The sequence below is a fragment of the Arachis ipaensis genome, chromosome B7, assembly GCF_059453495.1.
Source record: "Arachis ipaensis isolate K30076 ecotype BB chromosome B7, ASM5945349v1, whole genome shotgun sequence".
Lineage (NCBI taxonomy): Eukaryota > Viridiplantae > Streptophyta > Magnoliopsida > Fabales > Fabaceae > Arachis > Arachis ipaensis.
In genome coordinates this window covers 26,073,539-26,099,042 of record NC_142442.1, presented here as the reverse complement: position 1 = coordinate 26,099,042, position 25,504 = coordinate 26,073,539, and the positions used below count along the sequence as shown (strand labels likewise).

At 35.3% G+C, this 25,504-nt stretch overlaps 3 protein-coding genes across 4 annotated transcripts; 2 read left to right on the top strand and 1 right to left on the bottom strand.

Annotated features, from left to right (window-relative positions):
- Positions 1–986: 986 nt before the first annotated feature.
- LOC107608108 (BAG family molecular chaperone regulator 4) lies at positions 987–17,266 on the top strand. 2 transcript variants are annotated; one of them, XR_015892237.1, is made up of 5 exons: positions 987–1,430; positions 2,043–2,308; positions 2,884–3,030; positions 3,937–4,242; positions 17,086–17,266. XR_015892237.1 is itself a non-coding variant. In XM_016309999.3 (4 exons), exons 1-4 carry the CDS (start codon positions 1,169–1,171, stop codon positions 4,141–4,143), a joined length of 882 nt encoding a protein of 293 aa, XP_016165485.3. In that variant the 5' UTR covers positions 987–1,168; the 3' UTR covers positions 4,144–4,253. The 2 variants fall into 2 exon arrangements, 1 of the variants encoding a protein (XP_016165485.3); XM_016309999.3 differs by lacking the exon at positions 17,086–17,266 and having other exon boundaries at positions 3,937–4,253.
- LOC148550629 (uncharacterized) lies at positions 6,990–7,721 on the top strand. Its single transcript, XM_088492579.1, has 2 exons — positions 6,990–7,172; positions 7,254–7,721. Exons 1-2 carry the CDS (start codon positions 7,122–7,124, stop codon positions 7,719–7,721), a joined length of 519 nt encoding a protein of 172 aa, XP_088348705.1. The 5' UTR covers positions 6,990–7,121.
- On the bottom strand, positions 10,360–11,868 carry LOC107607011 (uncharacterized). Its single transcript, XM_016309003.1, has 2 exons — positions 11,509–11,868; positions 10,360–11,409 (listed from the first exon to the last, which is right to left on the bottom strand). Exons 1-2 carry the CDS (start codon positions 11,866–11,868, stop codon positions 10,360–10,362), a joined length of 1,410 nt encoding a protein of 469 aa, XP_016164489.1.
- Positions 17,267–25,504: the final 8,238 nt, after the last annotated feature.

The window sequence follows — 25,504 nt, the reverse complement described above, 5'->3', positions numbered from 1 at the left end:
AATTTAGTTTTTTAGTTAAATACAACTCAAATTATTAGTGATTTTTTAAAAAATTATTTAAGTTAAAAAATATATTATTTATATATTAATATATTGTATTAATATCCATTATTAAAATGGTCTTGATTATAGTAATTACTTTGGTTAAAAATTTATTTATATTATAAAGACTATAATAAATAGATTTACCAGTTAGATACTTAAATATGAGATAATAAAAAATAAAATAATTTTTTAAAAATATATATAAAAAATAATATTATCATGTTAAAAATAAAAAAAAAGTCATTATAAATTATTATTTTTATTATTTGGAATATTATACTGTGGGTAGTTTTTATCAATATGTATAGATAGTTATAATTTAAAATTTTAAATAGATGTAAACTAATTTAAATTGGTCGAGTGATCAACTTAGTCGTCATCTTCTTAAGCAAGTATTGGGAGTTCGAATTTCATCTCGTATGGATAGCAACTCATTGACCAATTACATATTCTTAAATAAAATTCAAAGTCATAATAGATTAGTCCTTAACTTGTTAGGTATTGTTGGAAGCTAAAAAAATATATCTATACTTAAATTTTATTATATTTTTTCCTCTACTGTAAAATTTTTCTAGATCCGTCACTGGTAGAAAAGATAATCTGAGATATGTAGAAATAATAGACATAGATAAAAATGATATAATTTTTTATGATTAAAAAATAATTAAAAAATAAAAATTCTCTTTAATACATAATTAGATATTTATTTAAAATATTATTTTATTTTAATTAATTTTTTAAATTATAGTATACATTTATTTTTATTTTTTCAAAAAAAAAAAACAGCCATAAATATTTGTGGCTGAACACGACGAACATGATGAGATGTGGGGGGATATTCGCAGAAACAACACGTGCCAATATTTTATAAGGTCTGTACGGTACATAGTTTTGTAGCAACTTTAGAAAACTTTTGAGTAGTATGAGAGTAACGTAGCGCTGCTTTTGTAAAAGAGAGACAGTTGAGGGGTCCCCTTCTCTGAAACCAACTTTGTTTGCTTACTCAATTCGTCTTCCTTTCCTTTTGCTAATCTCACACTCCTCCTCTTCCATCTCTCGCAATCACTCACTCACTCTCTTTCTTTCTTTCTTCTATTGCTATGTTTCACCAATTTCACTGTTGATGAAAATGAAAAGAATATCACTATCTTCATCAAAACGTGCACCAGCTACTAATAATAATAACAATTATTACATGATGGTTAAGGAAAGTAGTATTAGTATAGATTGGGAGGTGAGGCCTGGTGGAATGCTTGTTCAGAAGAGACAAGAAAAAATTGTTGACTCTTCTTCTTCTTCTTCTTGTTCAAGTCCAATGATCAAAGTTAAGGTCTCTCATGGTTGTAATCACCATGAGGTTAATGTTCCTTCACAATCCACTTTTGGTAAGCATATGATGATCCTATATGCATTTGTCTTCATTCACTCTTTTCTATTTATCCAATTCTCTTAGTATTTGCCCCTTTTGGTGATAATAATATGAAAATATCAAGAGTTAACTTTTTGTGTGGTTTTGTTTGATGATGAGAGGTACCAAGTGGGCATTCTTTGTAAAGAATAATTATTCTTGTAAAGAAAGCTGCATTTTCTAATTGTCTCTGTATAGAATAATTTGTTTCAATGTTACGGAATTTGGCCTTCAGAATTCATCATAAAGTTTGGTATTATTCTATGTTTTTTAGTACATTGCAGTATGATTTGGATTTAATTTACATACATTTTTAGACGATTATATAATCATGTATTTACTATTATCACATAATTTCATAAGAAAAAGTATTTTATTGAACCTTTTAGCAATTTAAACATCTTATAAATTTAAGCAGTAATAGTGTATAACTTTTACTGAGTACATCTATTGCATTATTAGGTTAATAAAGTTGTTACAATTTGGCTTTAATTAAAGGAGGACAATATTTAGTATTAGCTTGTTTTTGACAAATTAAAATTCTGAAATTGAAGCATAACTAACTGCTTTAGTTGGCTCATTTTTGAAGGGCATTTAAAAGGTGTCCTTGCATCTGAGACTGGCCTAGAACCTAAGGAACAAAGGCTAATATTTAGAGGGAAAGAGAAGGAGGATGAAGAATGCTTGCACATGGAGGGAGTGAAAGACATGTCTAAGGTCATATTGTTAGAGGATCCAGCCAGCACAGAAAGGAAGCTTCAGGAGATGCAGAGAAGGCAAGAAGATATAATAATTGCAAAGGCAATTGAATCAGTCTCCAATGTCAGAACACAAGTGGACAAGCTACAACAAAAGGTAACGACTAATTTCCCAAATCAATCACAAGAAATTTTTAGTCCAATATTTTAGTTCTCAACAAATTTTAATTACTAAAACAGTCCATATAATGTTGTTCGTTATTGTTGAGGGATTAATATGAACATTTTAAAAACTTTAGAGACTATTATATCTTTTATTAAGTAAAAACAGAGACTGATTTATCTAATTTTTATTATAATTTGACATAATAATAGATTTGTCTAACAAAATAAAAGATTAGAAATTAATTTAGTGATTAAAATTTATTAAAAATTAACACTACTCATTTTTTTAGAGACCGATGTGAGATACTATTCAAAGGTAACATTGGGAATTATGATATTCTTTCGAAAAGGAGTTATATTAAGTGTACTCGTTCTATAGTGAGAATCGATCTTGATATCTTTAAACTATGAAGATTGTTTACATACTACCTTCAACCACTAAATTATAATTGATTTTGTATTTTTGTATCGTATAAATTATAAACATCTATATATAAAAATGTGATTTAATACACACGAATTATTCAAGAAGATGCTATTATTAAATAAGTGAAACTTTTTTTTAAGGTGGTTGATTTGGAGAGGACTGTTTGTGGTGGTATTAAAGTTGAGGACAAAGAGTTTGTTGTCTTGACAGAGCTACTAATAGTTCAATTGCTTGAGTTGGATTCCATTGCTGCTGATGGAGAAGCTAAAGTACAGAGAAGAATTGAGGTTAGTGATATAAACTACAAAGCTTCTTGTTGCTTTGTAAGTCACCTATTAGGGACCAATTTTCGAAATGGTTCTTAAAAGATCACATTTTCGTCAATTGTTATATAGTAAAAAAATTGTAACTTTAATTTTAGCTATGTATGTGTTGCTAAAATTTCATGGTCACCATATAATGCACTAACAAATAATTAGACCCATAATGTTACAAGAATGTCTAGATTCACAATTGGAAGGTTTTGATATTACTTTAGGTGTTCTTGTTTTCCTACCTGGTTTGTGTTTTTTCTTTTGAATGTGTATGAGGATGATTGAAGATGATCCAAAGATTAATTTAGAGATTTAATATGCAAATTTAACATTTAAGTACTTTTTATCAAATAAAGCTTATTTTTATGGTTACAACTTACAAGTTTAATTTAGTTATTTTTTGAATAATTTTATCAGTGTTTTCAACATTTATATGTACAAGTGATTAGTCTAATCCTTATTCTACACCTCATTGTTCATGATGCTGCCTCTCGCTGAGTCAAACTTTAAAATAAGTGACTCAAATTTAGCATTGTCACACACTACTAAATTTGACCATATATAAACTAATTTGGATTGATTAAGTTACTAGCTCATTCGTCCGTTTAAATAAGTGTTAGGGTTTGAATTCTGTCTTGTATATGCAGTAATTTATTGGCCATTAACAAACTCTTAAATAAAGTTTCAATCTACGACGAATTAGTTATTAACCTGTAAGACAGAAGACACTATAAAAAACCAATTAAAAACCAAATTGACCATATATATTCACTGTTAAAATTATGGATGATGTTATTAAAAACGTTACACATTATTTTGTCAAATACAGTTATTGTTGATAATAAGAGGTCACATGTAATTTCTTTGTAACACATACAGGTTCAGCGTGTACAAAGTTATGTGGACAAAATTGACAAAATAAAAGCAAGAAATTCTGCTCCTTTAGGCAATGATGCTAACAACAATGCGGTGTCAGTGACCACCAAATGGGAGCCATTTGAATCAGGAATTGGAAGCTTCACGTCACCAACTCCATTCAAATTATCAACTACTATCATCACTCAAAATTGGGAATTGTTTGAGTGATAAACAATTGTCCTTTCTAAGTTGTTTTCTTTAGGCGTTATACAAATTAACATACATACATGTATATTATGTTCTCTATGACATAAATAAACAGAAAGTGTTTTTTTTTTTCCCAAGATAAATGTTATTTTATTAATATAAAATAAAAGTATTTTCGTAAGGAAGTACAAAAGAATTGGATATTTTCATTTATCATCAATTGTGACTGAAAGACTATTAGTTTAAGAACAAGTAAAGTAAGAATAAAGGAAGTTAGCAGCATCCATCAGGTATGGATAATGAGTTCACGCACTAAACTGCTAGCTTCTTTCATTATTTCTATTATTTCTGGTGCTGGGCGTATTATCTTCTCAAAAACACATGGATTCCTTACTTTCCAAGTGCTCCAGCACAGCGCCGCTATGAAGAAGGTCTTTTTTTGTCTACTGTCGAATTGAGCTGCTGTCCAGAATAAGGCTTGTTGCCATCAACTGAAAAATGTCTCTTCTTCTCTCATCCATAGGTCAGGAGTTATTAAGTTTAGACTCCAAATTATTGAAGAAGGGGGCATTGGAACAAAGCATGAGAAATTGATTCGTCCTTCGGCATGCATCTTGGGCAAGTGGCAGGGGTAGATGCAAATCGACTGTGAACTTGTTGTAACACCGGAAGCTTTTTATGAAGACTCTTCTATAGGAAAATCTTAATTTTATGAGGTAATTTCAATTCCCAAATGCTATTCCATACTTTGTTGTTCTGTATGTTCTGGGGCCTCAATGAAGTAGGAGAATGAAAGAATCCATAAGCAATTTTGTATCCTAACCCAACTTCATATATACCATATTTTGTCCAGTACCAATTAACTTCATCCTCCTCCTCTGGTGGTTTGATTGAAAAAATTTATTGCATATATCAACTGAAAAAATTGACTCAATCAGATTTCTGTTCCAACTTCTATCAGGATTTAGTAGCGAACTAACGTAGTATACTTGCAGATTTGGTAGTGTTCCGTTCAAACCAACCGAGGTATAGGTCCCCAACGAGATTTGCTTAGTTCCAGGAGTTGTGCGTCGTCAGGGAGGTAGTCTCCAAGGGTGACCTCGGTATGGTGAAACACGACGGCGGGAGCACCTGCAAAAAGCACTCCGACGCTCAAGTAAGTGTATGAGTTATGAGAAGTAAAGAGAATAAGTTAGAGTAAACTCTGTCACCTGTCCTTCTTAGGTTGTTTTTACTCTTATTTTATAGATGACTGGAGCGTCATGTATTGCCTGATTTGTTCCGATATTGGTGGCTTGGACGGTGAGTTCTGTTTTCGTAAGTAATGTCTATGGGATAGTGTATAACTCACGTGCGTGATTGTTTCAGTTTTGGTTTGTTTCTGAGATTCATGGTCGGATTGTTGTTGTTGATGCTAATCCCGAGTTTAGCGGGGTACACGTCATAGCCCCCAAGCTCGGCTGGCATTGCATGTAAATGATAGACGAGCTTATTGAGTTGCTTTCGTTGTGTCTTCTGGTCTTGGGCCGCTCCAAATTGGTCTTCAACGGTGTTAAATGGTCTTGGAAGGCGTTGCTATTGCTTTTCTTGCAAAACGTGCCCGCTTTTAATGCTTTTATTTGCTGTTTGGGTTATCCACGCTTGTTTAACGGTTGCGAGGTATTTACCCACTAAGTTAGTGGGCTTGCAATAATTTTTCTTTGGGGATTTCGTTGCTGTTTCAAATTCTTTCTGACCCTTGCCATGACTTCTAAAGGTTCGTTTTTTCCTCTGTAGTTTGTTTTCTTTTCTCTATTCTTTCTTCTGGGATGGCGAGAGATAAAGAAAAAGATAAAGTTGTGGAAGAGGATGAATCTAATCCCTATTACTGGGTTCATGATGATGTGAGGACCCGCTCCTCTTCATTTGTTAGTGCTGACTCCATGAGTGAGCTTCGTAGCTTGCATGTTGTGAAGGAGGGTTCTGGTATTGCGGTTGAGTTCTTTCCCTGTTCTAGTGAAGATAGGGTTTGCGAGAGGAGGGGGGATTGGCAGTATTTCTATTTTTATACGCCTTGTCTTATTGAGCTTCACGTTAGGTTCCCGTTTTCTGCATTTGAATGTGATGTGTTAACCCAGTTGAACTGTGCACCTTCACAGTTACACCCTAACTCTTGGGCATTTTTGCGTGCTTTCCAGTGTTTAATGAGCTTTCTTTCTGTCCCTTGTTCTCTTGCTGTCTTTTTCTCGTTGTTTCAAGCGAAAGGGGTTCGAAAGGGGTTATGGATATGTCTGAGCAGTTACCCTGGTTGGTCTCTCTTCCTTCTTTATAAGTCTTCCTTCAAAAACTTTAAATATTTGTTTGTAAAGGTGAGGTCGGTGGAATCTGAATACCCCTTCTATCTAGATGACGAGTTGGTAGAGAGATTTCCCTTATACTGGTGTTCGGAACCTTGCCAGATTCTTGAAGCTGTTGAACGGAGTGAGGAGGAGGAGCGGTTACTAGATTTTTTGGTTGAGAGTTTTGCTGGGGGGAATGTTTGTCTATTCCTGACCTTCTTCGCTATTATGACTCTGGTGATATGGATGGTTTGAAAGCATATTTAGGTATTTCTTGACTGTTTTGTGTTTGTTTCTCACTTGCTTTATTTATTCTGACCTTTTGTCTTCTGTGTAGGTGAACGGGTACCTCTTCTTGATCCAGAACGTCTTCAGACTTTTCTAAAAAAGAAAAAGAAAAGACTCACCGATGCCTCTCTGGCAGTAAATGAGGGGAGAGGTGATATTGCTCAATCTGTTGCTCAAGCTACGTCTTCCTTTAAGAGGAAGAGGGATAATGTTGAAAAATCTGTGGAAGTGATCTCGGAGGAAGTAAGGGAAGTTGCTGGAGGTGGTGGGGTTGCTTTTGATCGTCAAAGAAAACTCCATGGCTTTATTCCTGGCTCTGGATCGCATTCCTTGTGGAGTGATCAATTTGACTTTGCCAATCTTTCTGATAAAGTGTCTCAATACCCTGGAGATATGCTGATGACTCGCCGTGTTGGCATGGAGTCTCTTGGTAAATTTGTTCAGGTAATGCCTGCTATAGTTCGAGCATTTTGGTATACTTTTTCCTTGCCTTTTGACTTTTTGTGGTTTTTTATGTTTGTGTAGATTGTTGCTTCTCGCCTGATGTGTGTCGGTCGAACCACCGAGCTTATCGGCGCCGAGCAACAGGAGATTGTGAATCGAGTTGCCGATCTGGAGAAGTCGCATAATATGAGGATAGCTGAGTTGGAAAAGGCTGCTAAGGAGAAAGATGATGCTGTTATCAGCGCTTTGGCTAGGGCAAAGGATTCCGAAGAGGAGGTGACTCGCTTAAGGGATCAGATCCGTTTGCTGCAAGCCGAAGTTATGGAACATGATCTGGCCAAAGGTCGGATCACTTCTCGTGTTCATGAGTTGGAGGAGCATGGTATGGAGATGTTCTCTTATGGATTTGAACGAGCTGTGAGTCAGATCGCTGTACTGGCCCCGGATTTCGACAGTGATCAGCTTGATATGACTAAGATAGTTGTTGATGGGAAATTAGTTGTAGATAGAACTGCGGAGGAGCATGATGAGAACGCTCCTCCCTCTTAGTTTGTGTATGATTGACTATTATTGACTATTTTGACCGAGGTTTGGTCTTGTTTTGTTGATATTTTGAACTATTTTGCTTTGGCCAAGGTTTAGGCCAAGTTAGTGATGTCACTTTGTTGTGATTTTGTATACGTCGTTCTCCTTTATATTTTGTTTGTTAGGCTTAGATTTGAGAGAAACATTCGATAATTTGGATATATTGGGCGTCCGGCCTCGTTAAAACCCTTCCTTAGGCAAAACCCTTTTTGTTTTGGGAAAAAAGCTCTAAGGGGGAAAAAGAGTGCCTTCATCCGCTAATTGTACAATTTATGATCTATACATTTTCAATGAGGAAACATTCCAGTTTCCTGATACTGGGCTGCCCTGTAGTGTCTGTAGTTGATAAGCCCCCATTTCGAGTACTTTTGCTATTCGGAAAGGCCCCTCCCAGTTCGCGGCGAGCTTGCCGTGTGAAGGAGGTCGTCTTGCATCTTCAGTTCGCCTGAGGACAAGATCGTCTTCTGAGAAAGTCCTTGGGACGACTTTGCTATTGTGTCTTCTTGCAGCCAATTGTTTCGTGGCTCTTTGTTTGATTGCTGCGATATCCCTATCTTCTTCGATGAGGTCAAGCTCGGCGCCTCTTATGAGGGTGTTGTTTTGTTCGTCGTATAGCTCGGTCCTAATTGTGGGTGTTCCGACTTCTACCGGGATTAGTGCCTCTGCCCCGTATACCAGCTTGAAGGGTGTTTCGCCTGTGGTTGTTTGTATTGTAGTGTTGTAGCTCCATAGTATTTCTGGGATTAGCTCGGCCCATTCACCCTTCGCATTGTCAAGTTTTCTCTTTATTGCCTGCAATATAACTCGGTTAGCAGCTTCGGCTTGCCCATTGGTTTGTGGGTGTTCGACCGAGCTAAAATAGTGCTGTATATTAAAATTGCTTAAAAATGTGCCGAGCTTATTATCGATAAATTGCCTACCGTTATCTGATATTATTTCTCTTGGTATTCCAAATCTGCATATTATGTTTTTCCATATAAAAGATCTTACCTTTTCGGCTGTTATCTTTGCTAAAGGTTGCGCTTCTATCCATTTTGAGAAGTAGTCAATTGACACTAAAAGAAACTTTACCTGACCTGGTGCTACTGGAAATGGGCCGAGGATATCGAGTCCCCATCTTTGAAAAGGCCAGCTTACCTCCATACTGTGCAATAGTTCGGCTGGCTTTGTAGAAATGGCTTCATGCTTTTGGCATTTGTCGCATTTCTTGACCTTCGCTATGCAATCTCTTTTCATGGTCGGCCAGAAGTATCCTGTTCGGACGATTTTTGCGGCTAGGGCTCTCCCTCCGATGTGGTTTCTGCATACGCCTTCATGTACTTCGTTCATTACTTCTCTTGCCTCCTCGTTGTTCAGGCATTTCAGTAATGGTTGTGAGATGCCGCGCTTATACAGTTCCCCTGCTACGCTTGTATATAGGCTTGCCCTTCGTCTGAAGTGTTGTGGATTAAGCTCGTTTTTAGGCACGGTACCTGTATTGATGTACTCAAGAAAGGGCATTCTCCAGTCATGGAGATGGTTAATGTTTCTTATAGATATAAATTCAATGCTGGGTTTTTTAAGTGTCAGCTGTGTTAATGCTGATGTTTGTGTGTCTGCCCTAGTGGATGCAAGTTTAGATAATACGTCGGCTCTAGTGTTCTTTTCTCTATGCACATGTAGAATGGTGAATGAACTGAATTTTGAAATAAGATCCTTTGCTATCAGCCAGTAACGCTCTAGCAAGGGATCTTTTACCTGGTATTCCCCTCGGATTTGTTGGACTACCAAGAGGGAATCACAGTGTGCTGTCAGGCTTTGTATCTGGAGGTTGAGGGCGAGCTTGAGTCCGGCTATGAGGGCTTCATATTCGGCCTGGTTGTTGCTTGCTGGGAAGTGGAATTGTAGCGACTGCTCGGCCACTACGTTTTCTCCTTCTTTCAGAATCACTCTGGCTCCGCTTCCTTCTCGGCTGGATGCTCCGTCTACATGTAGCTCCCAGTGCTTGTTGTGTTCGGCCGAGGTTAATTCTGATACGAAGTCGGCTAGGATTTGTGCCTTTAGTGCTGATCTTGGTTGAAACTGGATATCGAATTCTGAGAGCTCTATGGACCATTTGGTCAGTCGTCCAGCTAATTCCGGCTTTGTTAGTATTTGTCGTAATGGTTGGTTTGTTCGTACTATTATTGTATGGCTTTGAAAGTAATGTCTAAGTCTTCTCGCCGTTGTTACAAGCGCTAAAGCTAGCTGTTCAATCCTTGGGTACCTTTGTTCTGTTGGCTGCATGACTCTGCTGACGAAGTATACTGGTTGTTGTGCTTTTCCTGATTCGATCACTAAGGCCGAGCTTATAGAATGCTCGGAAGCAGATAGGTATAAGTATAAGGGCTTGCCGATTTCAGGTCTTTGTAGTACTGGAGGTGATGATAAGACGACTTTGAGTTCAGCGAAAGCTTTTTCACATTCTTCTGTCCATAGAAACTTTTTGTTCTTTGTTATTGTTTGGAAGAAATGATATGATCGGCTTGATGCTGACGGTAGGAACCGGGATAATGCTGCTATTTTCCCTGCTAGCTGTTGTACTTCTTTTACTGTTTTGGGGCTTGCCATGTTGAGTATTGCCTCACATTTTTCTGGGTTTGCCTCTATACCTCGTGATGTTAGCATGAATTCGAGGAATTTGCCCCCCTCGTACTCCAAAAGCACATTTTTCTGGGTTGAGCCTCATTCTGTATGTTTGGACTTGTTCAAATACCTCTTTAAGATCATCGCAGTGTAATTTCCCATGGGTGGTCTTGGCGACCATATCATCCACATAGATCTCCATGTTCCGACCTATCTGATGATGGAACACCTTGTCCATCAGTCGCTGGTATGTCGCACCTGCATTCTTTAGTCCAAATGGCATTACTCTATAACAAAAATTTCCATGCTCGGTTATAAATGCGGTTTTGCTTTGGTCTTCTGGGTGCATGAGTATCTGGTTGTAACCAAAGTATGCATCCATGAAGCTCAAGCTTTTGAAACCTGATGCACTGTCTACGAGTTTATCGATGCATGGTAGAGGATAAGCATCCTTGGGGCATGCTTTATTTAAATCTGTGAAGTCGACGCACATGCGCCATTTACCTGAATTTTTTCTTACCATTACTACGTTCGAGAGCCATGTAGTGAATCTGATTTCTTTGATGAAGTTGGCTTTAAGTAGCTTTTCGGTTTCTTCCAGTGCGGCCCTTGATTTGTCTGCTCCGAGATTCCTCTTTTTCTGAGCTATAGGTCGGCTCGCCTTGTTTGTGGCGAGTTTATGGCAGATAATGCTCGGATCTATTCCTGGTATATCTGCCGGGGTCCATGCAAATAGGTCGGCGTTGTCTTGCAACACTTTCACCAGTTCTGATCTTTCCTTTCCCTGTAGTGCCTGGCCGATGTATGTGAACCGTTCTGGTTTCTCCATCAGTGGGATTTTCTGGAGCTCGTCTGCTGGTTGAGGCCTTTCTTGGGTGTCCTCACGCGGATCAAGCTCTGCCAAGGACAGTACCTCTATTGCGTTATGGATCGCTTTGACTTCTTGCTGGAACTCTAGTCTTAGAGCCGACCTTTTCAGGCTTGCGTTGTAACATTGCCGAGCTTGTTGTCGGTCCGAGTGAAGTGTCGCTATTTTTCCGTCCTGTGCCTAAAATTTTACACATAGATGAAAGGTTGAAACTACTGCCCTGAACATGTTCAGAGCAGGTCTTCCGAGAATAATGTTATAAGGACTAGGGCAGTCAACTATAAGGTATTGTATGTCGGTGGTTCGTGACAATGGGTGGTTTCCCATCATTGTCTTCAACCATATGTAGCCCTTAATTGGTACTCTTTCTCCGGAGAATCCGACTAATTCTCCGGATGAAGGTTGTATAAGTTTTTCAGATATTTGCATTTTTAGAAAAGTAGCGTAAAACAGAACATCGGCACTGCTACCTGGGTCCAAGAGGACTTTTCTTACCAATAACTCGCCTGTTTGGATAGAAATTACCACTAGGTCGTCTGAGTGTGGTGCGGCCGAGCATATGTCCCTCTGGTTGAAAATGATTTCTAGGTTTGATGTGTCCTTGTTGTTATGTAGTGTTGTCCCTTCTATTGCAAGCATCGCGCGATAGTTACGTTTTCTCGCCGAAGTTGTTTCTCCTCCTCCGGCGAATCCTCCTGATATGGTGTTTATGATCCCCTTAGGTGGTGTGTTGTTTGGCCATTTGTTGGTTTCTTTTGCTCCCGAGGTCTGTTGGCGTTCTTCTCTATCGATCTCTTTATGCTTCCTTCCCTCGATGTATTTATCTAGGAGGCCCTGCCGGGCCAATCTTTCTAATAGGTCTTTGGCTATTATACATTCGTCGGTTGTGTGGCCGTACTTTTGGTGGAAAGCACAGTGCTTGCTTTTGTCGACGAATCTCTGGTCTTGATAGCTCCCGGCCCTTGCTGGTGGTTTTATAATTTTGGCGTTGAGTATTTCTTTGATTATCCTTTCCCTTCTTGTGTTGAACTTGGTGTAATTGTCACTTTTTTTGGGGTTAGCTTGAAGGGTCTCTTGAGGTCTTTGATGTTTGCCGATCTTGTGGATTTTTCATCCTCTCTTTTAGGTTGTCTTTTTTCTGTCTTTTCGGTTTCGCGGAACTCTTCGATCTCCATCTGCCCTGCCGCCCTTTCTCAGAATTCTTCCAACGTCTTTGGCTTTGTTACTGCAATTGTTTCCCTGAATTTTCTGGGTCGGAGTCCTGCTTTTATGGCGTGCAGATGGACGGCGGGGTCTAAGTCGGGTATTTCCATTGTCGCTTCTGCAAACCTGGTTAGGTAGTCTTTCAAGTTCTCCTGGGGTCCTTGGCGAATGGTGCCGAGGTAGTCCGATCCATGTACATATATTCTCGCAGCAGCAAAGTAGTCTATGAAGGATTTTGCTAATTCCTCGAAAGAAGAGATTGATCTTGCAGGTAGTTTTGAGAACCAAAGCAGAGCTGCGCCATCGAGGTAAGTAGGAAAGGCCCTGCAGAAGACAGGTTCGTTATTAGGACCATTAAAGAACATCATAGATTGAAATTTCTTGATGTGAGCCCGGGGGTCACCAATCCCCTTATATGGCTCGAGGGAAGAAGGTAATGTGAAATGTTTTGGCATCTGGTAGTTGGTGATCTCCTCAAAGAATGGGTTGTCCAAGGTCAGCTTCTCCTTTGGTGGGTAAATACTCCGTAGGTCTGTTTTTCCTTTATGACCGTTGTCTTCACGTTTACTGGCGTCATTTTGGTTGGTTAGTTTGGCCAGCCTTTTGACTTCCGCTTGCAGTTCGGCCATTTGAGCCATGAGCTCGGCCTGAGTGTTTTGATGGACTCCATTATCAGCCATGTGTGAAGGTTGAGAATCCCTGCATAAAAAGAAAACACGAGGTGCTATACAAAAGAAAGAGTGGGGTCAGTGTAACCGGGCCCCACGGTGGGCGCCAAATGTTCCGTTCAAACCAACCGAGGTATAGGTCCCCAACGAGATTTGCTTAGTTTCAGGAGTCGTGCGTCGTCAGGGAGGTAGTCTCCAAGGGTGACCTTGGTGTGGTGAAACACGACGGGGGGAGCACCTGCAAAAAGCACTCCGACGCTCAAGTAAGTGTATGAGTTATGAGAAGTAAAGAGAATAAGTTAGAGTAAACTCTGTCACCTGTCCTTCTTAGGTTGTTTTTACTCTTATTTTATAGATGACTGGAGCGTCATGTATTGCCTGATTTGTTCCAATATTGGTGGCTTGAATGGTGAGTTCTGTTTTCGCAAGTAACGTCTATGGGATAGTGTATAACTCACGTGCGTGATTGTTTCAGTTTTGGTTTGTTTCCGAGATTCATGGTCGGATTGTTGTTGTTGATGCTAATCCCGAGCTTAGCGGGGTACACGTCAGGTAGGATTGTGATTGCATCTTGATGGACATTAAAGGGTAATGGTGGTGGGAGCCATGGATCATGAAAGATGCGGATATTAGCACCAGAGCCTATTTTTCATAACAAGCCTTTCTCAATTACCTTGCGCCCTTCAAGAATACTTCTCCAGCCCCACGACGGTATACTTCCTATCTCTGCATGTAAAAAATCTGTATATCTGAAATATTTAGTTTTGAGCATTTTTGATAGAGTAGAATTAGGGTATTTCATAAGACGCCAACATTGCTTGCCTAATAAGGCCAAATTTTGCGCCCTTAGGTCCTTGATCCCCAACACTCCATCTTTCTTCGGTCTCGTCATTGTGTCCCATTTAATCCAAACCATTCTTCATTCTGCTCCTTTTTTACCCCACCAAAATTGCGAGAGCATGCTATGAATCTCAGTCAACAGCTGTCTGGGAGCTTGAAACAAGAGAGTGTATAAATAGGAATCGCTTCTCCCATTGCTCTCAATAGCGTGTGTCTGCCACCTGAGGACAATAAACTTCTTTTTCAACCCATGATTCTCTTTTGAACTTTATCCTTGATAGCTTCAAAGGTTGCTTTCTTTGATTTTTGAACTATAGAGGGCAGCCCCAGGTATTTGTCTTGTGCTCCGATATGTTCAATATTTAGTTTCTGTGCAATTGCTAGTCTTGTGTTTTAAGGTGTGTTGTGACTAAAAAATATGGCCGACTTATTCAAATTGACTTTTTTTCCAATGAAACCCTCATAGATCTCTAATAATTCTAGAATACTTTGGCTTGTGTTAGGTGAGCTCTTGTAAAAAAGAATTGAATCATCAGCAAACAAAAGGTGATTAACTGTTTGGCATCTCCGATTAACTTGAACTCCTTGAATTAATTTGTTTTGCTCTGCCTTGTGTAGCAAGAAGGAAAGCCCTTCTACACAAAAAAGAAAGAGATATGGAGATAGGGGGTCACCCTGTCGGATGCCCCTATTTGGCCTAAAATAGCCAAAAGGTTGACCTTCCACAACAACAGAGAAAGAAACAGTCGTTACTAATTCCTTAGTCCAGTTAATCCATTTAGCATCAAAGCCTAGCTTATCCATAATATACCATAAGAAATGCCATTCAACCCTATCATAAGCCTTGATCATGTCTAGTTTAGTAGCCATCTCATGCTCTGTCCCACTTCTCTTATTTTTCAAATAGTGCATACATTCGTGGGCAATTAGAATATTATCTGAAATGAGTCTACCTTTGAGAAACGCACTCTGATAACTTATGATTTTATTCATAATACCTTGTAATCGATGCACCATAACTTTAGAAATAATTTTATACATAATTGAGGACAAACTAATCGGTCGTACCTGAGTCATGTCACTGGCATCTGGCACCTTTGGAATCAAACAAATTTGAGTATGGTTGAAGCTTTTTAGAATTCTGCTACTGTGAAAGAAATTTCTCACTGCCTTAAAAATGTCACCTCTAACTATATCCCAGATAAAGTGAAAAAACTTAGCTGTAAACCCGTCATCACCAGGAGTACTCTGAGCATGAACACTAAATGTAGCTCTTTTGACCTCGTCCATAGTTACGAGCCTTTGGAGCCTGCGGTTCATGGAAGCTGTAACCTTAGGCTCCAAATCCTCTAAGTATGGATTCGGATTAGCCGAACAAGAAGAAGTAAAAATATCGTAAAAGTAGTCTTCAGCTACCTTTGCAATATCCTCCGGTTTCGATGCAATCTCATTGTCCTTCTTAACTAATCTCCAAATTATGTTCCTTCGCACCCTTGATTGAAATTTCTGGTGAAAGAATCTGGTATTCTGATCTCCTTCTTTTAGCCACTTGACTCTATATTTTTCGCACCAATAGCTCTCTTCTTTCAAATATGCCAGCTCCAGCTTCTCCTCCAAACTGGTAACCTCCTCTCCCCCACTGATTCCAGTCACCCACAACTCCTCTAGTTTAGCTTGAAGGCCCTTAATTTCTTTCTGGGAGTTTGCTTTGTAAGTTTTTTCATTGAGCAAATCTATGTCTACAATCTTTCAACTTTTGGGCCAAGGAGAACATAGCTGAGCCTACTACTTCCATTCTCCACACTTCACTAATAATTCTCTTGATATCCTTTTCTCCACACTAACATTCCAGGTATTTAAAATTCCTTTTACTATACCAGGATTGAGGTTCGGTTTCCATCAAGATAGGAGTATGATCCGAACCTGACTCTGTGAGCCTGTGCACCACTACATTCAGAAATTTCAGCTTCCATCCCATCCCAACTAAATAGCGGTCAAGTCTCTCCTTCACCAAATTCTCTCCTTGTCTTTGATTTATCCACGTGAAAGGCCACCCCACTATTCCAATATCCACTAATTCGTTGCTGTCAATAAAATTAGTGAATATTGCAATGGTGGTTGCTGATTTTTGGCCTCCACCCTCCTTTTTCGCTTGGCTTGTTATAGCATTAAAATCGCCTGCTATTACCACCTTTTCTTCCAGGTGTTGACTCATTGTTGTAAGCTCCTCAAACTGTAAGGATCGAATTTGTTCCGAACAACTCAAAGGGACACCAATGAACGCCCATACCTCACTGCTTCCGAATTTCTTAACTTCGGCTGCCACAAAGAATTCTCCACTGTTAATAATTTGAACATTGATGCTCTCCTTCCAAGCTAGCATAAGTCCTCCTGCCACTCCTATCGAGTTAACAATATGCCATTTTTCGTAGCCACATACCCGAAGTTTTGCTTCCACCTGTCGAGATTGGTTCTTTGTTTCACTTATGAACACAATCTTGGGGGAGTGGGATTTACAGATCCCTTTTAGGGTGTGAATTGTCAAGGGTCTCCCCAAACCCCGATAATTTCAAACTATAGTTCTCATGGCGCCTTGGGTGTCATTTGTAGGCTGGCACCCTCCACCCTGTGTTCAACTGCATTTTCATCCTCTGTCCTTACTTTCTTTGTAGATCCTTCATCTATACCACTCATCAACCTTTCTTTTGGATCCACTTTTAGTATCCAACCCTCCAACCCCTTATCTTGCTAACTTTTTTCACTTCCTACCTTTCTCTGTTGTGAGGCACTGTCCAATAGCGAATTGCATAGGCTGCCCTTCATCCTCCTTGGCATTGGACTGACCAGCTATAATAACCTCCATGCATTCTGTTCTAGAATTGGATGATTGAGGTGACTCAGGTGCTGTCCTATTACCAGTGTCTTGTAGTTTCAAACTTTGTTCCCCTTCTTGCATTAACATCTTTGTAAATTCTTCCAGTAAGCAGTTTAAGACCGGTTTTTTCTTACGTTAAGTGGCCTTATTTTGATTTTGGGTTGAGTTGTTGAATGTTCTTTCTCCTTCGGAGTAGATTCGTGTTCCCACTTGGTTGACTTTAACCCATTTACCAATGTCATCTTCTTTTACCATATCACTAACAAAAAGTGTTTTTTTTTTCTTTATTAATATTTTGTATCTGTCGAATTAATTTCGAGTTTTGATAATATTTTTACTATTCAAAAATAGTTTATTAAATTTTTTTAAAAAAAGTTATAACAGCTATATATGTTTGATAAATTAAAATAAAAGTAACTTTTAATAAATATCTTGTGTTTAGAACTGATAATATAATATTTATGATTACATGCGTCATTGTTAAGTTAGTAAAATATAGCCAAATTACTCTGTGTATGTATGTGTGTTAAGTATGGCAGGTATTGAAAAATAATGTTTGAATTACACTTGATCTACTGGTCCAGTCAGGTACATGTTTGAATTACACTTGGTAATATGGGTTTTTTGTATTTTTTATTGTATGAGATGCATAGATATTGGGTCTATTATAAAAAAAAGATATAATTTGTGCATGCAATAATTTATTAGCCAGCAACAAATGTTTAAATGAAGTTCAGTACCGTAACAAATTAATCTTTAGCCTGTCGAATTAAAAAATACTATGAAAAACAAAACAAAAAACAAAAAACTAGTACTACTAATTAAAAAAGAATATGACTCGATGAATCAGTTGAAAATCAAACCGAAAATAATGAAACGACCCCGTTTCACATTAAGGAAAAAAAAAGGATTCAGAAAGCATACGTGCCCCCACTAATACTCTACTACAGGTACAAATAATAATAATAATAATAATTATGATATTAATATTATTTACTATTGATATTATTCATATATATGATATTAATAACATTAATAATTACTATTACTAATGTTATTAGTAATTAATAGTAATTCAATTCATTATACTATTATTATTAGTAATAAAAATATACGATTATTAATAATATTAATGTTAATAATACAATTTAATAGAATAATAATATAATTACTATTTTCTTAATATTATTTACACATGATTTTTCTATTTTATATTTTTTAGTGATATCACAATTCAATTCTTAAAAAATATTTAATCGAATAACTTAATTTTGAAGAAATTTTAATGATTAAATTAGTCTATGACCTTTTATTTTAAATAATCTAATGTAAAAATTAATTTGTCAGACGTGATATTCTTTTAAAAATTGAATTACTATTAATTTGTTAATGATTAAAATGTTTGACTAACAATTTTTTAAGAATCTAAAGTATTATTTTATATTTTTTTATAAATTTATTCAGATATTCAAAATATTATTTAAAAAAATAACATATATTATTCAAATTATATATTACTCAAATTGTAAAGAAACCAAAGATTCTTACAAAAAACTTGAAAAAATTTGATAGTAAGATTTTAGATTTTTTTTTTTTTGTGAATTCACAATCCCAATATAAACATACAAGCAATTTTCATATTTGATGAAAGAGGGCAAGTAGAGAGGACAAGAATGGCAAGTTTAGAAAAGAAGTACGATTCGAAGGGTACGAAGTAGCAATGACTACGTAGCGAGTGAGGATAGAAGCTACACCCTATTTGTTGATAATCTATCAGATGACATTTTGAGGAGGGACATTTTTAAAATGTTTAGTGTGGTTGGAGGTATTGTAGATGTCTACGTCTCTCGTAAAATAAGAAAAGATAAAAAAATCTCATTTGCCTTTGTTCGTTTTGACTCCAGGGGAAATCATCAGGACAGTGGATAGGTTTAATGAAACTCGGGTTAATGGGAGGAATTTGATTGTATCGGAATCAAAACATGTTCGTAGATCTGTTTGAACGTAGGATGAAGCAAGAAGAGGAGAGGCTTGGTCTAGGAAAGAGAAGATCTAGAATAGTAAAGGCAACAACTTCAAATGAACGATAGGAATGCAGGAGACAAGTAGATATTCCATTCATAGAAGGGTGCCTCAGGAAAAAAAGGAAAGAAGGGTGGTGGTCGTTAAAGTCTCTACGCCACAGAAGGACGTCCTAGCATGTAGCATTGTGGCGGCTAGCTTTCACCCTATTAAGTTTGGAGATGTTATAGAAAGACTACGTGAGAAGTGGTTTGGGTTGGGGAGGATTGAATGTCGTGATCTAGGTCCTTATAAATGCCTACTGACGTTAGAATCTATAGAATCTAGGGATAAGGCGTTAGAAAATGAAGCCCTACTGACGAGCTTAAGCCCCATGGAGGCAACACATGGAGTCTGTCTCAGAGAGTTTGGGTGGAACTGATGGGTGTTCCTATGCATGTTTGGTCTTGGGAATCTTTCTCAAAGTTTGGGAGCTTGTGGGGAAGATTAGTGACGTTGGAAGATATAGCGGAGGCGGCATGTTCTTTTAGTGCTGCAAGGATCCTTGTGGAATCTTATTTGTGGGAACCTATTCAAGAATGGCTGACCCTAAATGTGGATGAGTCTGAGTTTCAAGTTTTTGCGAAGGAGGTGGGTAGAGAGGTGTATAGTGCCCAAGTGCATCCTTCTAAGTCGGAAGAAGGTATGGGAGAAGAAAACGAATCGGGAAGGAATAACAGTCCAGTGTCTGGGCATAAATACAGGGCGTTAAGCTCAGTAGCCATGGAAGAGGCGTTACGAAGCTCAAGTGTCGTCCAAGAGTCCAAGTTGATTGAATAAGGTGACGACATTTTCTATGCGCATGACACTATTCTCGAGGAATTGATGGCGCGAGATTGGAGCATGCTAACTAAGTACGACGAATCGGCATAACCAGCAGAATCGTGCTTGATGAAGCATTATTAAGGGGGGGTTGTTAAGGGAATATGGCCTCTTTGTTCAAAGGGTGTTACAGGGTATCGGATGGAGGAACATAGTGAAGACATTGGGCTACGGTTAGATGCAGCCCAAAATCTATTGGGTCTAGAAGGTGGAATAGTGCAGAAAAAGGGAGAATGTCGTTGTGTATAATGAACGTGGGCCTTTGGGTTTTTTGACTCATATACCTTTTGGGGCTAATGCGGAGCACTACTTGGATGTGGATAGTGAAGGGAAGGGTTGTAGATTGAAAGAGATTAAAGTTTTTTTAGGCATAGATTTCCAGTCTTCTTGCCCATTTCAACCTGGCTATGGGACTTTTAAGGATGGCAACCACATACACAAACTGTTGAGGAGGGATGGTGACCAGGGTCTGCGGCGTGAGCAAGCACCTAGCCAGGGCTTTAAGTCGGTATGCCAGTGTGAAAATGATAACTTTTCCGATGATAACGTTGATGAAGACGATGAGACAGAGCTGTGTGAGACATGAAGAACTATGAGTTTCTGTGAAGAAGGTGGCATGATCTTCTCAAAAAATGAGAAAAAGGTCATACTGGAGGAGCTTCAAGGATTGCGAAAGGCATGAAGAAAATAGGGAAGCGTGATGTCAGAGGAAACAAGAACCTAGGGAAGAAAGGAAGCTTGACCAACGACGGGAGCTACTGCAGAGTTCTACATTCAGGTGCTAAATTTATTTCAATAAAGTTCTTGTTTTGGAATGTTAGAGGTTTGGGGGGAAGGGAAAAAGAACAGATGGTCAAAAGGGTGTGTATAAGAAATAGAGTTGATTTTGTGGGCTTGTTCGAAACAAAGAAAGGTGGAATTCACATAGGGTTGATTAGAAACTTGTGAAAAAAATATTGGTATTGAGTGGGCTAGTGTGGAGTCTTTTTTTTAGCATGGGATATTATTTGTATGTGGCGTAAAGAGTTTTTTGTTTGTTCGAATATTTTTATAAGTGAAAGATGGGTTGTAGTGAAGGGTTGTATCAAAGAGCTGAGGTTTGATTGTGCTATTTGTGTGGTATACGGTCCGCACCTAAGAGGTGAAAAAGTAATTTTTTGGAAAGGTCTGAAGGAGGTTAAAAAGACGGTGGGAGTTCCGATTATGTATGGTGGGGATTTTAACGAGATTTTGAAGTTGGAAGAAAGGAAAGGAAATAGGCCTCTATCGCAAAGCAGTCGGGAGTTTAAACAATGGATGAGTCACATGGAACTGATTGAAATGAATTTGAGTGGGAGAAAATTGATGTGATATGGGAGGAAGTGCTGTAGTAGAATTGACCGTATTTTTTTAGAGTTGTGAGTGGCAGGAAGTGACTAATGACCTATGCTTAAAGGGGTTGAATAGGGCTCTCTCAGATCATTGTCCTTTGCTCCTAGTCTCAAAGGATCTTGACTGGGGACCTTAGCCTTTTAGGATTTTGGATGCTTGGTTGTTGCATGAAAACTTTGTTAATAAGGTCAGAGAGGAATGGAGTAAGTTGGATGGAGGTCAGATTCTAGAGAAGTTCAAATAATACTGCATATCTAAGTCTTTTTGCGAATTAAGTTCAACTAAGTTAAATAATATGACTAAGAATAATGTTAGTCATAATTTATTTTTATTATATTAGACCAACTTAATTGAACTTGATTAATAAAAATATTTGGATATGTAGTATTATTCTTATTAAAATTATTTAATTATATTTATACAACTTAAACTTTTAAAGGAAATTATTAATAACATATTATTGGTCAAAAAACTTATTAATGATTCTAGAGTCTAGATGACTTGGTATGAATATTTTTTTATTTTTTTACATTAACTTTAGATAAAAAAAAATTAGTTCTAAGATATAATTGGAAAATTACAATGCAATTAATAAAAGAAATTTATCTATAAAAAAAATTATTAATGAGATCTAATCTAGATATAATGAGAAATAAATCATATAAACAGAAATTTTGCATAATAGATAGAATTAGATGCAAGATTAATGATATTTTTTAATTAATTTTTTTAATTTATTCAATAATAATAATATATCTTTTTGGACTTTTTTATATAAATAAATATTGAAAATATTTTATTTTTCAATATACGCATCGCTAAAAATGGTTACCGAAATACGCATTGTCAATTCAATTCTAGGATGGCGCCTACAAATTGGGTTTACACTCCAAATTAAAGGGAAGGCCACGAAATAGCACTAGCAGTAGTAGGTAAAAAAAGTTACACTCCCATTACGCGACTGGCATACGCGGAGCACATCACCTCTGACGCCCACAAGTTAGTAGAAATTAGGACCGACTGCAGCGAATTAGAGTCAATGTGTGTTTTTGTCAAAGTGTATTTTTTTCGAAGTGTGTTTTCTTTGTAGGTGCAACTTACCAGAGCCTTTGATTGTACTTCTAATTCATTCAAGTTTACTTCTAAGCAATTGTCTCTCTCACTCTTTAATAACTCATTCTTATACCCAACATTAAACTTCATCCCACATACAGCATCCTTCCTATGAAAGCAGCATGTTCCAATGTACAAAGGGCCATCATAACCATCCGCACCATGCATTTCCACCTTCACATAATAATAATAGAAATAATAATCAATACAAGAAAAAAAATGAATCATTTAAATATTTTTTAATTTATTTATATTGGTGAAGATGGAGTGACTCACATCAATTAGTGTTAATACTTAATAGAGTGCTGCTGTATATGTCATGTTTGAGAATGTTGTCAAAATTATGAGGGAACTGCACAAAAAAGTAGTATCATTTATATAAGTACTTAAAATAAAATAAAAAATTAAATTGAAAGTATAATTTAGATTTTAAAACAAGTTAAATAATATTTATACACAATTGCATAACGATTAATTTAGTATTTAATTTTTTATGTATTTATAATATTTTTACTAAAAATATGAGTACTAATAGTACAAGAATATTAAAAATCTTTAAAATAAGGAGTACACAAAATATCAAAAATTTATAATAATAAAAATTCAAAAGTATTAAAACTAACAAAAACAAAAATTCATAGTAAATCAATGCTAATGGAATCGATTTATCATTAGCCAGTACCATGTATAAATTGATTTATTATTAATTTTTTTTAATTTTTAATACTTTTAAGTTTTTATTATTATAAATTTTTGGTATTTTGTGTACTCCTTATTTTAGAAATTTTTTATATTTCTGTACTATTAGTACTCATATTTTTTGTAAAAATATTATATATATATATATAATTAAAGACTAAATTAATCATTATGCAATTATGTATAAATATTGACTTATTTTAAAGTCTAAATTATACTTTTAACTTAATTTTTTATTTTAAGTACTTATATAAATGATACTATTTCTACTCATTATCACTATTTTTTATAAAATAAAAAATCTATAATTTTAAAATTGATATAAAGTAAAAATATTATATATATATATATATATATATATATATATATAAAAGATGTACATAATATATACTCAATGCAATTTAATAAAATAATAAATAAAAAAAAGTGTATCTATGAGAGTGCGCATTGGCTCCAATTGGGCACTGACTCCAATTCGCTCCCGCCAGCCTGATTTCTCCCAACTTGTGGCCTTCCCCTTGATTTGGAGTATAAACCCAATTCGTAGGCGCTATCAGAATTAGCAATACGGTAACCATTTCTAACCGTGCTTATATTGAAAAATAAAATATTTTTAATATTTATTTATATAAAAAAACCTATTTTTTTGTTTAACTTAGTTTACAATATCTCTATATTAGTTATTCTATTCATAATTATATTATTAATAATTATTGCAAAATATTTAACAAAAAAATGTTAAACCTTCAAACAAGGAGACTGAATGTTTCCAATTGACTGTATTTCTAGGGGAAAACTTTTAAATACCATAGATAATGGTACAGCATCATTTTTTACTATTAATATAAAATCTGAGAGCTTACTTTTTAAAGGTCTAATCTTTACTTTTTTCATGGTAAACAATTTCTTGTATGTATGTATGTATTTAAAAAAAAAAATCCCTTTAATTTTAAATTTTGTTTTTTAAAGGCTTCTATGAATGTAAATAAGTAATACAGGATATTCATATAGTACTTTTATCATTAATAATATCATGATTTAAGTATAATATTCTGATAGTAAAAATATTATTGTATATCTCAAATAGGTTTCTAAAAAGATTTAAGTTGAACATTTTTGTCTCTCAAAATTTTTTTATTAAATTGAGATTCCTAAATTTTATAAAAAAAAAGACATATAAATTTTTATTTTAATTAAATCTATTATTTTAATTAAGATAAATATTTTTTATTTCTTTAAAAATATGACAAAAATACTTAATATTTTATTTTTATAAAATTTAAACACCTCAACGTAATAAATTTTTTTAAAAACAAAAATATTGTACAACAAATTTCATAAGAATTTATTTAAATATATATTCTTAAATAAATTTAAACAACAGCATTATTCAAATATGGATAAGATATGCAATTATTTTCTTTCCTAAATATTGTTGCCTTAAGTTAATATCTAAGATAATACAAGCAAATACAAGCAAGTATTTCGATCTTCATAGTAAAGAAGAAAAAATCAGTTCGTATTTTCAGAATACTTAAAATTAAATATAAAATACACATTAAATAATACATATATTTATATATAACAATTATTATATATATATATATATATATAATTAGTCATTTTATTTAATATATATTAAAATATAAAACACACATTAAAAATATGTTAAATAATATATATATATATATATTGATTAATTTTTATATGTACATAATATTTTTACATATATAAATACATAATAATTAATGATAATTAATTTTGATAATTAGTTTTTTATGTACACATAGTATTTTTGTTCGACGTAATGTGTCATCATTAAAACGACTTAATAATACTAGAAAAATGATACTCTAAAAATTATTTTATTTAACTTAACATTTATAATTATACATTTATTACATCTAAAATTATTCAATTATTATAATCTTAATTTAAAAATACAAAATAAGATCAACAATAATTAATAAATACAAAATAAAATAATTTTAAGAGATATTTTAGATTTTTTTTATTGTCTCTAAACATTTTTAAAAATGATTAAATGGCCTATTCCGATAATCATAAAAGAAATAAATAAATATTTAACTAACAAATATTCTTATCACACATGCATGTTAAGATTATCAATTAATTTTTTTTATGAAAAATATATAAAATCTAAGTTTTTAAGATATTTGTGAAATAAAATTTATACTAATAATTACTTATACATGTATCTTTGAATTAGCTAAACTGGTAAATAAATTAAAGGATTTTGTTAAGTAAACAATGGTTTTTGTGAACAATATGAATAATAAGTTTTAAAATTGGCCAAATAAAATAAAAATACATTACATCCTCAAATTATCCACCTAAATCTTAATATTAGGATAACCATCCACACACCTAATAAATTGATATATATCCATTATTTACATTATTTAATATTTTCATTGTCTAACTATACTTTTTCTAAATTAAATAACAAAAAAGAATTCAACGCCCAATATAATTCAATGACACTTTTGCATTAATGCACGTATAATTAAGAGATTTTATTACTTTCAAATTGAAATACATATTTCACGCGATATAAAAGGTAAAAAATCTTCTTGCAATAATTATATTTTGATAGATACAT